This window comes from Dicentrarchus labrax, unplaced genomic scaffold (genome assembly GCF_905237075.1).
Source record: "Dicentrarchus labrax unplaced genomic scaffold, dlabrax2021, whole genome shotgun sequence".
Classification (NCBI taxonomy): domain Eukaryota; kingdom Metazoa; phylum Chordata; class Actinopteri; family Moronidae; genus Dicentrarchus; species Dicentrarchus labrax.
This window is the reverse complement of record NW_026136715.1, coordinates 14,522,367-14,535,582: the sequence shown is the minus strand read 5'-3', so window position 1 is coordinate 14,535,582 and position 13,216 is coordinate 14,522,367. Positions and strand designations below refer to the sequence as shown.

The following is a 13,216-nucleotide window of genomic DNA, read 5'->3' as shown; positions in this document are numbered from 1 at the left end:
CATGCAGTAACATCTCCATTAGCAAAAGGACCAATATTAAATTAATTTATACAAATCACATGTAATTACTGTCATTTCCTACTGTACAATTACCATTGTGTCTTGGATTTGTACTTTCCCCAGTGTTTCAGGCTGCAGTTAGATTACATTGATTTCAATATGGCATGAAAAACAAACTTTTAAACTACAAATTGCCATTTCAAAAAAAATAAAAATCCCAAATGATACAAACAATTTCTAGCTCTAGTTTGGATGAAATTTGTAGTTTTAACATTTACTTTATATTTTAAAATAGCAAATAGTTCAAAATAGACCATAGACATTTTTTTATTAGGTTAATATCAATAAAAATATATCTGTATTCAATCACAGTGACTTAAAAATAGATTGGACATTTCATACATGTATGGACCCTGCCGTACAGTCGGTTGAAAGTAAAACTGTCAATTAAATAACAAACCTGAGACTGACAGTTTTGGTTGGTAAAATTAATTTTAAATAACAATATAAATTAACTTAAAATTGAAGATTTAGGTCTGATGATTGGCTGTGGTTTTAACTGTGTAAAAGGAATATTTAAAAGAGGTTTTGATGCTATCCACTGAGGGAGCGAAGACAAACTGCTCTAAACATGAATCAGCTCCCTGTCCTTCGTGGTCTTTGGTAAAGTTCATATAGCTGACATTAAAGAGATATTGTCGATGTTATTCTTGTCTTGTAAATGGCAGCCATAAAGTACAAATGTAAAAAATTGTTATGAATATTTCGTTTTGAAGCATCTGGTGAAGAAATATTCCAGTCTGAAAGCAAAATGAATCCCTTCAAGGGATGGAAATTTCCTTTCCCTCACAGGTCGTTCCTCCACTCGGGGTCCAGATGCTGCTGAACAACACTCTCGGCGGTCTCCACTGAAATGAGTCACAGAAAACAAGCAAGGTGGACAATTTAAGCATCAATTTGAAATGTTAATTTGAGGGGGGATACGAATGAAAATAACAATATATGTTGGTTACCTGTAGCCTCAATGCTGAGGTAGAGAACAGACAGTCTCTCCACAATGTCCTCCTCTTCCTCTGCTGGAGTAAAGCCGGTGTAGCCTCCTTCATCTTGACAGTACTGGATGAAGCTGCAGACAAGCAGGGATGCAGAGAAAAACAATTTAATTTTAACGTAAATGTTCATGTACGTACGCTGACAGCAGAGACCAGAAGTAGCCATGTGACACGTACCGGGCCCAGGTAGTATCTGTGTTCAGCACCCTGGGGTTTCCCACCACAATCAGCAGGGCTTTAGCTCGAGTCACAGCCACGTTGAATCTCTGGAAAAAAATCAGAATAATGCTTTGTGTGTACATATAGTGTACCTGCATGTGTTTCTGTTCTGTACCTTCTCATTCTTGACAAAGCCGAGGTTGAACTGTTTGTCTATCTCTACGTAATTGGGGCTGCTCCGAACCGTAGACACCATGATCACTCTCCTCTCTTGACCCTGGAACTCCTCCACCGAACCAACCTGACACACACACACACACACACACACACACACACACACACACACACACACACACACTTAAGACACTGCTTCTGCTGCGTGTTTCTAAGTTACTAAGTTAAGTGTGAAATATTTAATTACCTTGAGCTTCTCCATGTCCTTAAATTTAAGGTCTTTCCCAACTTTTTCCAGAGCCTTACGGATTTTCTGCACCTGTGTGACACAAAGAAAAAACAGCAACATTTTTTAACTATGTTATTTGTCTTATTTTGTACTCTGAAACAACAACAAACTGTGGTATTCTGTGTGTGTTGAATTGAATAAATTCTAACCTGTTTCCTGTAGGGGGCGATGATTCCTATGTCTCTGGGTGAAATGGTAGCCAGGCCCTTCCTGCTTTGTGTCTCCAGCAGTTTCTTCACGTAGTCCATCAGCACCTCCACCTCTGCTACGTTAAAGAATGAAGGACTGCTGGCCTCACGCTCATCAATACCAGTCACGCCATGGAAGATCACCGGGAAGTCCTGAGAGGTACGTGAGATATATTTTACATTTCACAATATAAACATTATTAAAGAAGGTTTTTATATATTCTTTTACAAAACTTCTTTTGAAGTCTGTGCTCCTGTGAGGTGGAATAAACATTTACCACAGTTCACAACTGTTAAACAGAGTAAAAAGTGCTGCAAAAGTGTGTTATAGGGTTGTTTTTTTGTTAATAATGTGAAGTTGAAGCACATGCCAGTCAATGTTGAAATGGAAATCGATCTGTCTATTCTGTGTCTTCACAATGAATACAGTACTTTATAATCAGAAAGTAAAAATCATTAAAAGTAATGAAGATGTATTCTCTTTCAATGAAGATGCTCTAATAGGAGAACACTGCCCCTGAAAGTGAGTATTAGTATTAGTAATAGAACAATTATGTTCATTATTGATTAGTCAATTTACAATGACGTAAAAATCATAACATAAAAAAATCCACCAAAAAACAGCAAATGTTTGTTATATTTATTATATATTGAATAGTAAAGACGTAACTAAGTCTTGAGGTATTTTTCATGCTTTGATTTTTTAGTGACCAGTTTGCACAAGCACTGTAGAATCTGAAGAATCATTACCTTCTTTGGGAGGTATTCCCATCTGCAGTAGGAGTTGCGTAACATTTCATTCGCGCTAACCTGCAGCTCTCCGTCATAGAAGAGCTCGTTGGGAATCTTCAGAATGGCAGGGTGGGACCTGAAAAGGACAAACATAAATGAAAATAGATGTGGAAAATCTGACATTTCTGTCAGGAGTGACAGACTATAACCATCTCTACTAACACACCTGTAGTTGTGCAGCAGTTTGGTGACAAAGCGATTGTTGAACACGCCCTCGTTCTTCAGGTAGATAGGGAAATCATTCATCATGCGCTCTAAGAGGGACACTCCTGCAGATAGCAGAGCCTTTTAACTCCAGACACTCCAGAAATACACACACACAAGTAGAGCAAGACTATGTTTTAAGTTAAAATCTGAGCGTTAACTAACAAAAACTGAACTGCATCTTCATTTAGCCAAACTACAGTGTTATAAAAAGGACAATTTACAGTATATGTGACTGTGTGTGTACTTACCCATTCCATATTTTAGCGCAAAAGGGGATCTGAGAATTGGTCCAAGCTGCTTGGGGTCTCCAGCCAGAACAACCTGACCGGATTCTGCCTTGAGCAGCCCTTTGATCCAGAGATAACAAAAATCAACCAAGGTTATTATAGGTAAATATACTAAACTACAAAAACTATTTGTGAAAAACTGTTTAAAAGACCAGCGTGTAGGATTTAGTGGCATCTAGGAGTGTAGTCACAAATTACAACCCCCTCGCCTCAACCTCCCATTCCAAGCATGTAGGAGAAACTATGGTGGATGCAAAAAAATGCCTCATCTAGAGCCAGTGTTTGAGAAGTAGATAAAAAAATGGATCCTCCTAAATGTTACACACCGGACTTTTAACTTTTCTTTACCTGCCAATGGGACTAAACATTCAGTCTCCACGGCATGTCCCGCCTCGTCCACAAACACGTGAGTGAAATGATCTTCAGGGATGTCTCCTGTGACCAGTCTACAGAGAGTACAGAGTACATATATGTTAGTTTACTTACTCCCACAGAAGTACATCAGTAGGGTTGACTGGTAGTATTTTGGATGGCAGATAATATAAACAAGATGTGAGTATGTAGCATGCAACAATAAAATGCAACTTTTTTTAAGTATCATGCAGGTGAGCAAACTGAGAGAACCAATCACTACCTTCCAGCGGTTAACAAAGTGGTGACCATGATGTTATACTTCATCAGCTCCTCTTTGGCGGGATAAATGTAACACTGTCCTACCAAGTTAGAGCATGCCTGTGAAAGTACCACACAGTCAGTGTACACTAAGCTCAACAGCAATAGTACGATAGTATCCAACATGTGAAGCAATGGGAAGTGCAGCAGTATTGCAGCAAGAAAGCAAGTAAATAGGGGTCGATAATCTGACTTCTCCAATCACACAGGCACTGGCACTAACCATTAGTTCGTCAGGGACAAATTTTGGGTCCCGGCTGCTGGCATACATGCGGTACACTTTACGCTCCTCCACATGTTCCAGAATCTTCTTGCAGAGCAGATCAGCAGCGCTGTTGGAGGGAGCGCAGGCCAGGATGTGGCAGGAAGGCTCGTTCTTTTCTATCTGCTTGATGGCCTCCACAAGAGTCACAGTTTTGCCTGAACAAACAAAGAACCACCGGAATAAAGAATTAAGTGAAGTGAGTGAATGCTAATGCTACCTAAAATTGCTTAAACAGTGAAGATAAAGTAATGTTCTGGTACTTGCTGTACCTGTTCCAGGTGGGCCAAACACCAGGTAAGGGGCAGGTTTGGAGGAGCCAGCTACAATGTGTTGTACAGCCCGATACTGCTCAGGGTTTTCCTCCAGCTTTGAGTCAAACAGCCTATCAAGAGGAAGATAGAGGAACAGATAGGTAGGGTATGAGGTCAGAGCTGGGTCACAGATAGAGAGAATCAGCTGTTATGTTTTCTTCAACAATCTCATACTCTCATCAGGTAAAACAACCTGGTTTTGGGTCAGCACTGTTAGGCCTTGTTCAGGCTGCCAGCCCAAATCTGTTTATTGTTATATGCACACTGTGTCCTGATTGATGTAGATATAAAGTCTGGACAGCAAAAAAACACATGAAATGTCAATGCAAATTGGATTCCAAGAACTTCAAAGTGTCTTTCGCGTTACTTGCAACGTGACACCCAACGACAACTTAAAATCTAGCGATATGAAGGGCATACAGAGACCATCAGTCAACATCAATACAGTGTCCTATCTGATCACTTGCAAATAACAGTGCGGACAGTCGGCCTTAAACATCTGATTTGAGAAACAAATCTGATTTGCATGCTGTCTGATCAAAGACTAGGAATGACATGTTTTATCTTGTAATGAGATTATGTGAAACCTCTTTCAAATGCCTCTATTAATATGATATTTAATGTAATAATACGGTATCCATTAGTTCTGACTGAACATAAACCAGATAACTAGGAAGTGAGCAGTATTTTCTGTTACAACTATTGGGATATTTTTTCCCTCTATATTTGTAGGAGTAGTTAGAAATTAGAAAGCCCCCCCCTAAAGAAATATTTTTCACTCCCTTCTCTGCGTAGACCAGCAGAGAGTTTACATGTTCGGAGAACCATAATTCCAGCCTTAGTTGACTAGAGTGATTATATGTGGAGCTCAATAACTAATGTTAAATGGCCCCTTTCAAATGATCAATATCATGCATGGTACAAGTGCATTTAGGCTGTGTCCAATTCCACTTTTGCCAGTTAAACGGCACACTATTTAGGTACACAGGGTTGTATTTAGTCTCTTAATTAATCAAATTAATTAAAAGGGTATAACATGCATTAAATCAATCACAGTGTCATCTCCCATTTCCTTTAAAAGCCACACGTGCCTAATATACCTGGGACATTAGTATTTAAATGGCAGTGTTGCAGAACGGTTTTGTGCTGAGGAAATGTCAGATGATTTGGAGACTGGGGATTGGACGATATACGATATTATCATGTTTTGTGATAAACATTTTATCGTGGTGAATTTCCATTATCGCCATAATCCTAAATCTGAATAATCGTGAATATCCTCACATGGCTTGTTCAAGAGGCTATTATATACATACCTTCAACCCCGTTTCTAACTACACTCTATGTCCAAGTAAACAGCGGGATGTTGAGACTTCACTGAACAGCCAACGACATGATGAGACCCATTGTCGCACCACACTGTCTCTGTCTATTGCCCCAGAACTCATACTTACTTTGTATGCTTTATTTAACAAATAGCCACCACAGTACCATTTTAAAAGTATGAAGTATATTTTCATGACTATCGTGTATCGCAATTATAATATATGACATATATATAATCTGGTTATATATATGTCAGGCTGGTCATGATTGATTGCAATTGTGATTACACGCATGGGACTATCATTACTGAGGGACCTTGTGATTTAGAAATAAGCAAAGTCTGTACTCAAATTTACTAACATTATCCTCCTGTCTGCCTGTTAATGAAGCTACAGCTCCTCGCAATTTAAAGACACACTTAGCGTTTCTGCTGCTGTGTGATGCCTCAGGTATTTAATAAAGTCAAAGGAAAGAACTGACACACAACCAGCTGTGGACAGTGTAGTAGAGAAACTGCATTCTGGGATACGGTTCTGTGTTTATGGTAAGAAACTCTGGCAGAGAAGTAAGTATATGGGTTAGGGAAACTTTAATGCAACTATAAGGGGAAACATGTAGCAGATGTGAAACAGGCCCAGTAAAAAACATGTGTAGGTATAGTACAATAAGGGGATGTAGGAGTTGGGGTAAAACTCAAGGTGACCATGGAGAAGGGTTCAGGATGGAAGGGAAGATTGTTGTCAACTACGGGTGAAATGAAGGTATCAGGTGAGCTATGACAGTATGCTTACGTTATTGCAGTAATCATACACTGTATAGTCAGCAAATTCATCATTAGTACAAAGGTATATAAGAGAGTGATTTCTTGTTCTTCAGTTAATTCTTGAGACAACTCGGTTTGCTTGTATCCTGTTCGACGCAAACTAACCTTACACTGTGAGTGAAACTGTCAATTCTATTTGCCATCTGTTGAAAGTTTGTTGTCTCTCACTATAGTCATATAGCCAAAACTTTATTAATCAAGGTGTACTGAGACAAAGAAAAATAAACCACAGCTAAAGCAAATGGAACATCAGTACTGATGTTCCATTCCAGATACGTTCACCTGAATGACATTTTTTAAGATTCATAAATTAATCTAACACGTTTCAGACCTGTCTGAGTCAGACCTGTATGTGTCTTGTTATGTGCAGCACCATATTTCTCCCCCTCTTGCTCCACATTTGATACTTTGCAAAATAAAAAATATGACTCAATTTGACCACACATATAAATATAATTTTCAGAAACTAGCAACGACCCTTGCGCTGTGTTGTGTGCCACTTTGCACCTAATGTAATATGGAGCCCTTCAAGGGAGGGATACATATTACAGACATTTGTGCTGTAAAATCGCCAGATAACACATTACACACACATCACAAAGATATATGCAGTGTATATATTTGCATGCCTGACCTGAGTTTGGGAAGCTCAGTTTGCTGAGAGGGGAAGGCAGGAGCAGCAGGGAACAACACCTTTCCCAGTCTGTACTTCACTGCCAGCTCTGCTGCTCTGTGCTGAAGACGCAAAGTCACACGGTTGACAGTGAACTCAACATTGAATTCCATGCCATCTACAAAGCGATCCAGTAATCTGAAAACAAATTCATAGACAAACTGTGTGAATCTTGGATACTAACAAAAATGTTCACATCAATATTTTTATTGCCTAATTATTGCATGTTACTGTAATTTTCATGATCTTACGCTGAGTCGAAGCCGAGTTTGACCTGGTCCAGCTCCACACTGTGGACGTAGCCGCGGTACTTCACCCCTTTATCTTCTCCTACGGGATACACTAGCAGCGCATCCCCTCGTAGCACAGACGGGCGGTTCTCAGACACACCAGGTACCTGGCAGGTGAACAAGAACAAAGAAAGGTATGAATTATTTTTATGTCAATTAATAAGTTATTTATTGAAATAATTATACTTATACATGCTATATTTTCTCTCATCATACTGCATCACAACCTGCTGTCAGGGATGTGTTATTCCACATTAGCCAGTGTACCAGCTGTGCACAAATGTTTAAATTACAAGGGATTATTGTGATATTCTAAAACTTTAACAGTCGTCTTGTGAAGGACATGAAGGACAAGGTAATTCTGTGGGTGAATGAGTGAGATACACATATTAACCTTCAGAACAAGAAGTTTCTTGTTGCGCAGGTCTCTGTACATTTTGGCCTCTTTGCTTTCTTTGTTGGGGATGTTGTATCTCTTGATGTCCACCACCATCTGTTGCTCCTCCAGATACAGCAACAGGTGGAACTTCTCGGAGTAGTTCTCCCAGCTCAAGGGACTTTCCAGCAAGACCCTTCTAAACAGACCAAAGGAAAGGAAACACATTGTATGGCATATGCATATGTTGTAGAACAGAAGCAGGGTTGTTTTATATCATGAATTAATGTTTTTTGTCACAAACCCTGCCTCCGAGAAATTACATGTACATACTCAAAAGCCTGGGTCTTTTGGGGGAAAGATCGTGTTTTTGGTTAAATTAATAATCGCATTATGTCTTCAAGTCACTGAGGACTATTTCTGTATTAAATCAAGACCACAATCCTTCCCTAACCTTAACCAAATGCTGCCAGTGTCTAAACCCAACCATAAAAAGATTCATATAATAGCAGTCACTACAGGTAGATTTTGTATTGCAAGACCAGAAATTTTGGTGGAAAACAATCAAAATATGTTGTCAATTAACATTTTATACTTTTGCAACTTGCCAGATGCGTTAATTAAAAACATTTCCTCCTTATGGTGATCTAAAATGTAATCCGGTCTGCATTAAGATTTCCTTAAAACGTGTTGCTGTTGCAAATTAGTTGTATAAATGTAATTTCTCTTGGTTACACTGTGATATTTAAAACACTGCCCTGTAGCTGGACATGAAAAACTGAACCTAACTTACCTTGTATCGGAGAAGAACGACTGCTTCAGTGACTGTATGAGCTGGTTCAAATGTGCTGGCAGTTTATATTGTTTCAGCTCAACCACATGTTGTAGCCGCATCACTGACAGCCTGGTAAGAGGATGCAAAAAGGATTGGCTACGTCACCAGCAGGCATACAGCATATAAAATTTTACATTTATTTAACAGTGCGTTGAGTTAACATGATACCCTTCAGGTCGCTGTCCATCCACAACTGTGTAATCAACCTCAGGGGTCCAGGCAGGGAGGGAGCGAGGTTTGTAGGGCGCTATAGGTGCTAGCTCCCGTCCTAAGGCAGTAATATAATGAGCCTCAAGAAAACGCACAATGTGGAACACAGTGGAGGTCTCCAGGTCTGGTTTAAACTCAAAGGCCAGTGTAGCTGGATAAAAACCAACCGAAGTGCAGTGAAAGCGGACCTGGATGCCATAGCTGTCACCTGAGAAAAGACAGGTAATAAAGTTTATTGTATTTATTACATTTTCTATCAGCTGAGCAAATATGGCATCATGATATTTATTACCTGGTTGTAGACAAAGAGGGTTTGTCTTGGTCACTTTGTGCTCATCCATCAGAATGAAGTTCTTGAGCCAGTGCAGTGGGGTGTAGTGGGTGAAATACACAGGGGCTGTTCCAGTGTTTTCCACTTTCAGTTTCACCACGCACTGTTTCAAAAAAAAGGGAGAAGAAACATAGCTTCATATTTATACCATAACAGACAACAGGTTTATCTGATTTAGCAATTGGTCATCAGACAACACTGCAGTTTCTTAACATAAATACCTCACATTCATCCACACGCAAGCAAAGTTTCCCATTCTCAAACTCATAGTCAGAGATGATGCGGATACCATTTTTGTCAGAGATGAACTGAGCCCTGTGTGTGCAAAAAGAGCAAAGGTTATGAGACACTTCATTAAAGGCAGCAGAGTGCTCCGTGACTTTGAAGATTCTGCTTAAATCTCAACATTTTCAAATATACTCTTTCACATATTCTAGTTCTATAGCCGCATTGTGAAATAATACAGCCAGATGAGAGGGGATGATGTAGTAATTGCAAGGCCAGTGACAGAAGAGTGACAGTTAAATGTTTGATGGGAAGCTATGTAATTCACAACTTTGTGGAGTGCAGCATTCTAGCTAGAGAAGTGGCTTTTGGGAACATGATAACTAAAAGAGGACCCTGTTACCTGTCTGTCTTCAGTTTGGTCATCAGAAGCCCGGCCAGCTGCCTCCGGGCTCGAACACCCGTCACAGCGCCATTTCCAGACATGAAGGTCTGTACTGTCCCGGGACTGGCAGCTCCACTCGGGGAAGGCTCTGGCTGACGGCCCCTGTGTGAATGCCACTGGTCCTGATAATGAGCTTTGACCTGTGCAGAAAATAACCTCATGCCAATTTTGTTTCCAGAGGAAAACTTCCACTATCAAGTAGCTGAATAAACTCTGTTACTTTTTTTTTTATCTTGTACAGTCTGATGAAGAGGATGATGATGAACAATTTACATCTTTTACAGAGAACTGATGAACTCCTAAACCTCCTGTACACATGACCACACAAAACAGGCCCTGCCAGGGCTCAAGGATAGATAGTCACATTTATGACGGACAGGCTTATGTGGTAGAAATCTTCAGCTTCAGAAGAATATAGATATTATATTCATGCAATCATGCAGCATGGAGAGAAAAACACATAGCGGTATCTCTACTTCTCTGACCTCTATCCTGAAGACAGACAATTTAGATCCTTTGCTCAACACACAGGAAACAGGAAAGACAATATCAGGGTCAGATAAGAATAAAACTATTTAGGTAATACATTTTTCTTCTTCGCCTGAAAATGACCTAATACTCCCACATTCCAGGATGTGGCCTGAAAGCTCACGGCACACAGCACAGGGTGTTGTTGTGGTTTTGGGCTATATGAATAAAATTTGACTTTTGTGCTCTGGAGTGAATTTTAAAGCGCTTTTTTTTTTTTTTTTTTTACTTTTAAAGTTAAATTCTATTCAATGGCCCAAATGTGTATACAGTTGGTTTCTCTCAGACCGGAAGTTTGGTTTCTGAGAAAGTGACAACACCCTATCCTTACACATAAAGTTATTTTGCAAGTCACTGAGGCTTATGACAAAGCTTCTGCTGACACATCGTTGTTGTCAGTTTAAAACATTAAATCTCTAAAAAACTTGGTGTCAAATCTTTAATATATATATCCATAACATTACATAACTATTACATATTAAATAAATAACTGATCAACCAGAACAGCTTGTTGTTTTTGGAACCAAGATTAAAGAAAGACAGATTTGTGTTTATACTGTACATTATAGCCCCTGGTGCAGAGTGACATCACTGTTGCATGTGATCACCACTCCAACAGGATCACCTAACCACACCTACACATACCAACCAATTATTTATAGTGATCAGATGTGTAATAGACTTTAACCCCAATTACACTGTATGATAAATGCTTTAAATGACGGGTCTAAATAAAGAGACATTCAGGTTGGATCCAGCCTGCAGTAATTGTTTGTTTCATATGATTTACAACATGTAATTTAAACTAAAACCAAGTTGTGTCAAAATCGAAGTGGGAGCCAGAAAATACAAAGATGAGTTTTGTATTTCCACTTAATAAACAGCGCGTGACCACAACTTTAAAACTGCTAGTCTTATTGCTAAAGTAAAGTAACTTCAAATAAAGTGAGAAATTAGCTATAGTTGTTGTGGGGGAAATACAGTAAGCCATTACAGTGACTGACAGCCAAAGATTGCACATCAATTCTGCATGATCACATCTGAGAGGCTGCAAATGTGGTTTCCGTTCCATAACACTAAATAACACGTCAACAGCCTAAAGTGTCATGTGGACATGCATACCGTGGGGTTGAAGCGAATAATGTCTCTCCGTCTCGTTATTTTGTTGGACATCTTCAGGGCATAGAGGACTGAACCGAAGTTTGGATCTTTGGTCCCTGGATTCCTAAAATAAAAGACATTTAGTTTATATAAAACATTTATTTTACATAAATGTATTACGTAAATGTTTATAAAATTGTCATACTGTTACATGCATAATGTAACATAACGAAGGACAACTCACCTGAGCCTGAACTCATCGTTGTAAATGTCTCTTAGTTCAAGTCTGTCTGTGATGGATGCCCGATCAGTCTCATTCAAAAACTCAAAGAACTCCAGTCCAATCTGACAGCGTAAACTTAACTTCATATTAACCATGATCAAAGATTTATACGATCGACGTTATTCAAACAAGAAAATGTCCAGGCTATTCGGCTGAATACGGATATTAAAAAGATAGCTAAGAAACACCGGGGTTTGCTGTTCTCTTTCTATTCCAGGACAGTCCGCATGGGCGGTGTCTCTCCTACTGTGCAGACGCGGAGCTGTTGACACTGAGACAGTCCAGCTCGGATATTTAAAGCAGGTGCTCCCACACAGCGGGCCAGCCCGGAGAAACGAAACTTAACGAGCTGGCCGAATGAGCAAAGCGAATTAAACTACAAACATAAAAACAGAGCTATTACAAGGTTTGATTTTTATGAGTCAGTCAGTGAGCAAGTCAACAATAATACCTTCATATGATTTATATAATAACTGCAACGTGATTAGTTAATGTGGTGGAAACTGCCTGCAACCCGAGCCATGCAGTAGTGAAACAAATACTAAGATATTCATTATTAAACATATTAAGTGAATTAATGATAAACCTTAATGCTATTTTACTTACACATTATGTTAATTAATGATGTGATTAAGATGGAGAGAGCAGTAATATCCCTGCAGTTAAAATGTGAAGCACAAACCTAGACAGTGTGCATTGGGAAATTAGTCTCACTTGTTTAACTTTTGTGACTGATTCAACCTGTAAAACGTAAACAGGATTTAAAGTGCATAGAAACAGCACTTTATGGCAAACATTTTCTGACTGATTGAAAGCATACGGCGCACAAAAGTTTTATTTTAAGTAATATTTTGCCTTCAGAAAACATAATGGCTAGGCAAACAATGAGTGTAGACTATGGGAAATAGTCCCTGTATTTCATACAAGCAGTAAATGGGCATGGTCAATATAAATTTAACTTAAAATTCTGAATGTTAAAACACTGTGATAACTTGGGGCATACTGTATAAGAGGATATGACACACGTTCAGAAGGGTTTGGTAAATGAAGGCCAGGAGGAGATCCTGATGCTGATGCTGGGTTGTCTGTCATTGCATTGCAGGCAGCAACTTGAACTCATTATGTAAGGCGTGCAGGGAGTTTCACGCTTTACACAGTGATTCCAGGAAGTTCAGTAAGACAGCATTGCTTAAGATAATTTAGATTGTCTTCAGTGACTTTGTGCCACAGCTTCAGTTGTTTTTTGTTTTTGAGTCTGAGATTGCCAAATCAACAACAAGGTTTTGGTTCCTTGACTTTTGGTTTCCTTCTTTACAGATAAAATCAGTGTTGTCATCAAACATGGGGTTATTTCCAAGGAAGTGGTAGAGAGAA

The 13,216-nt window shown here is 39.2% G+C and overlaps 1 protein-coding gene across 1 annotated transcript; it reads right to left on the bottom strand.

The window, feature by feature from the left end:
- Positions 1-31: 31 nt before the first annotated feature.
- On the bottom strand, positions 32-12,114 carry LOC127376830 (putative helicase mov-10-B.1). Its single transcript, XM_051424139.1, has 23 exons — positions 11,804-12,114; positions 11,581-11,683; positions 9,889-10,070; positions 9,482-9,575; positions 9,222-9,363; positions 8,888-9,137; positions 8,678-8,788; positions 7,903-8,083; positions 7,470-7,615; positions 7,180-7,356; positions 4,355-4,467; positions 4,044-4,240; positions 3,783-3,880; positions 3,497-3,594; positions 3,110-3,208; positions 2,821-2,923; positions 2,613-2,730; positions 1,824-2,015; positions 1,633-1,704; positions 1,387-1,512; positions 1,230-1,318; positions 1,014-1,126; positions 32-908 (listed from the first exon to the last, which is right to left on the bottom strand). The coding sequence occupies exons 1-23, from the start codon at positions 11,935-11,937 to the stop codon at positions 847-849; spliced, it is 3,000 nt and encodes a 999-aa protein (XP_051280099.1). The 5' UTR covers positions 11,938-12,114; the 3' UTR covers positions 32-846.
- Between the last annotated feature and the right edge of the window lie 1,102 nt (positions 12,115-13,216).

Excerpts from the sequence above, each read along its gene's own strand:
- LOC127376830 (XM_051424139.1), bottom strand. The coding sequence starts at position 11,937 with ATGGTTAATATGAAGTTAAGTTTACGCTGTCAGATTGGACTGGAGTTC. Across the intron at positions 8,789-8,887 it reads GATGGACAGCGACCTGAAGG|GCTGTCAGTGATGCGGCTAC; the intron begins GTATCATGTTAA and ends TCCTCTTACCAG. Across the intron at positions 4,241-4,354 it reads GTTTGGCCCACCTGGAACAG|GCAAAACTGTGACTCTTGTG; the intron begins GTACAGCAAGTA and ends TTGTTTGTTCAG.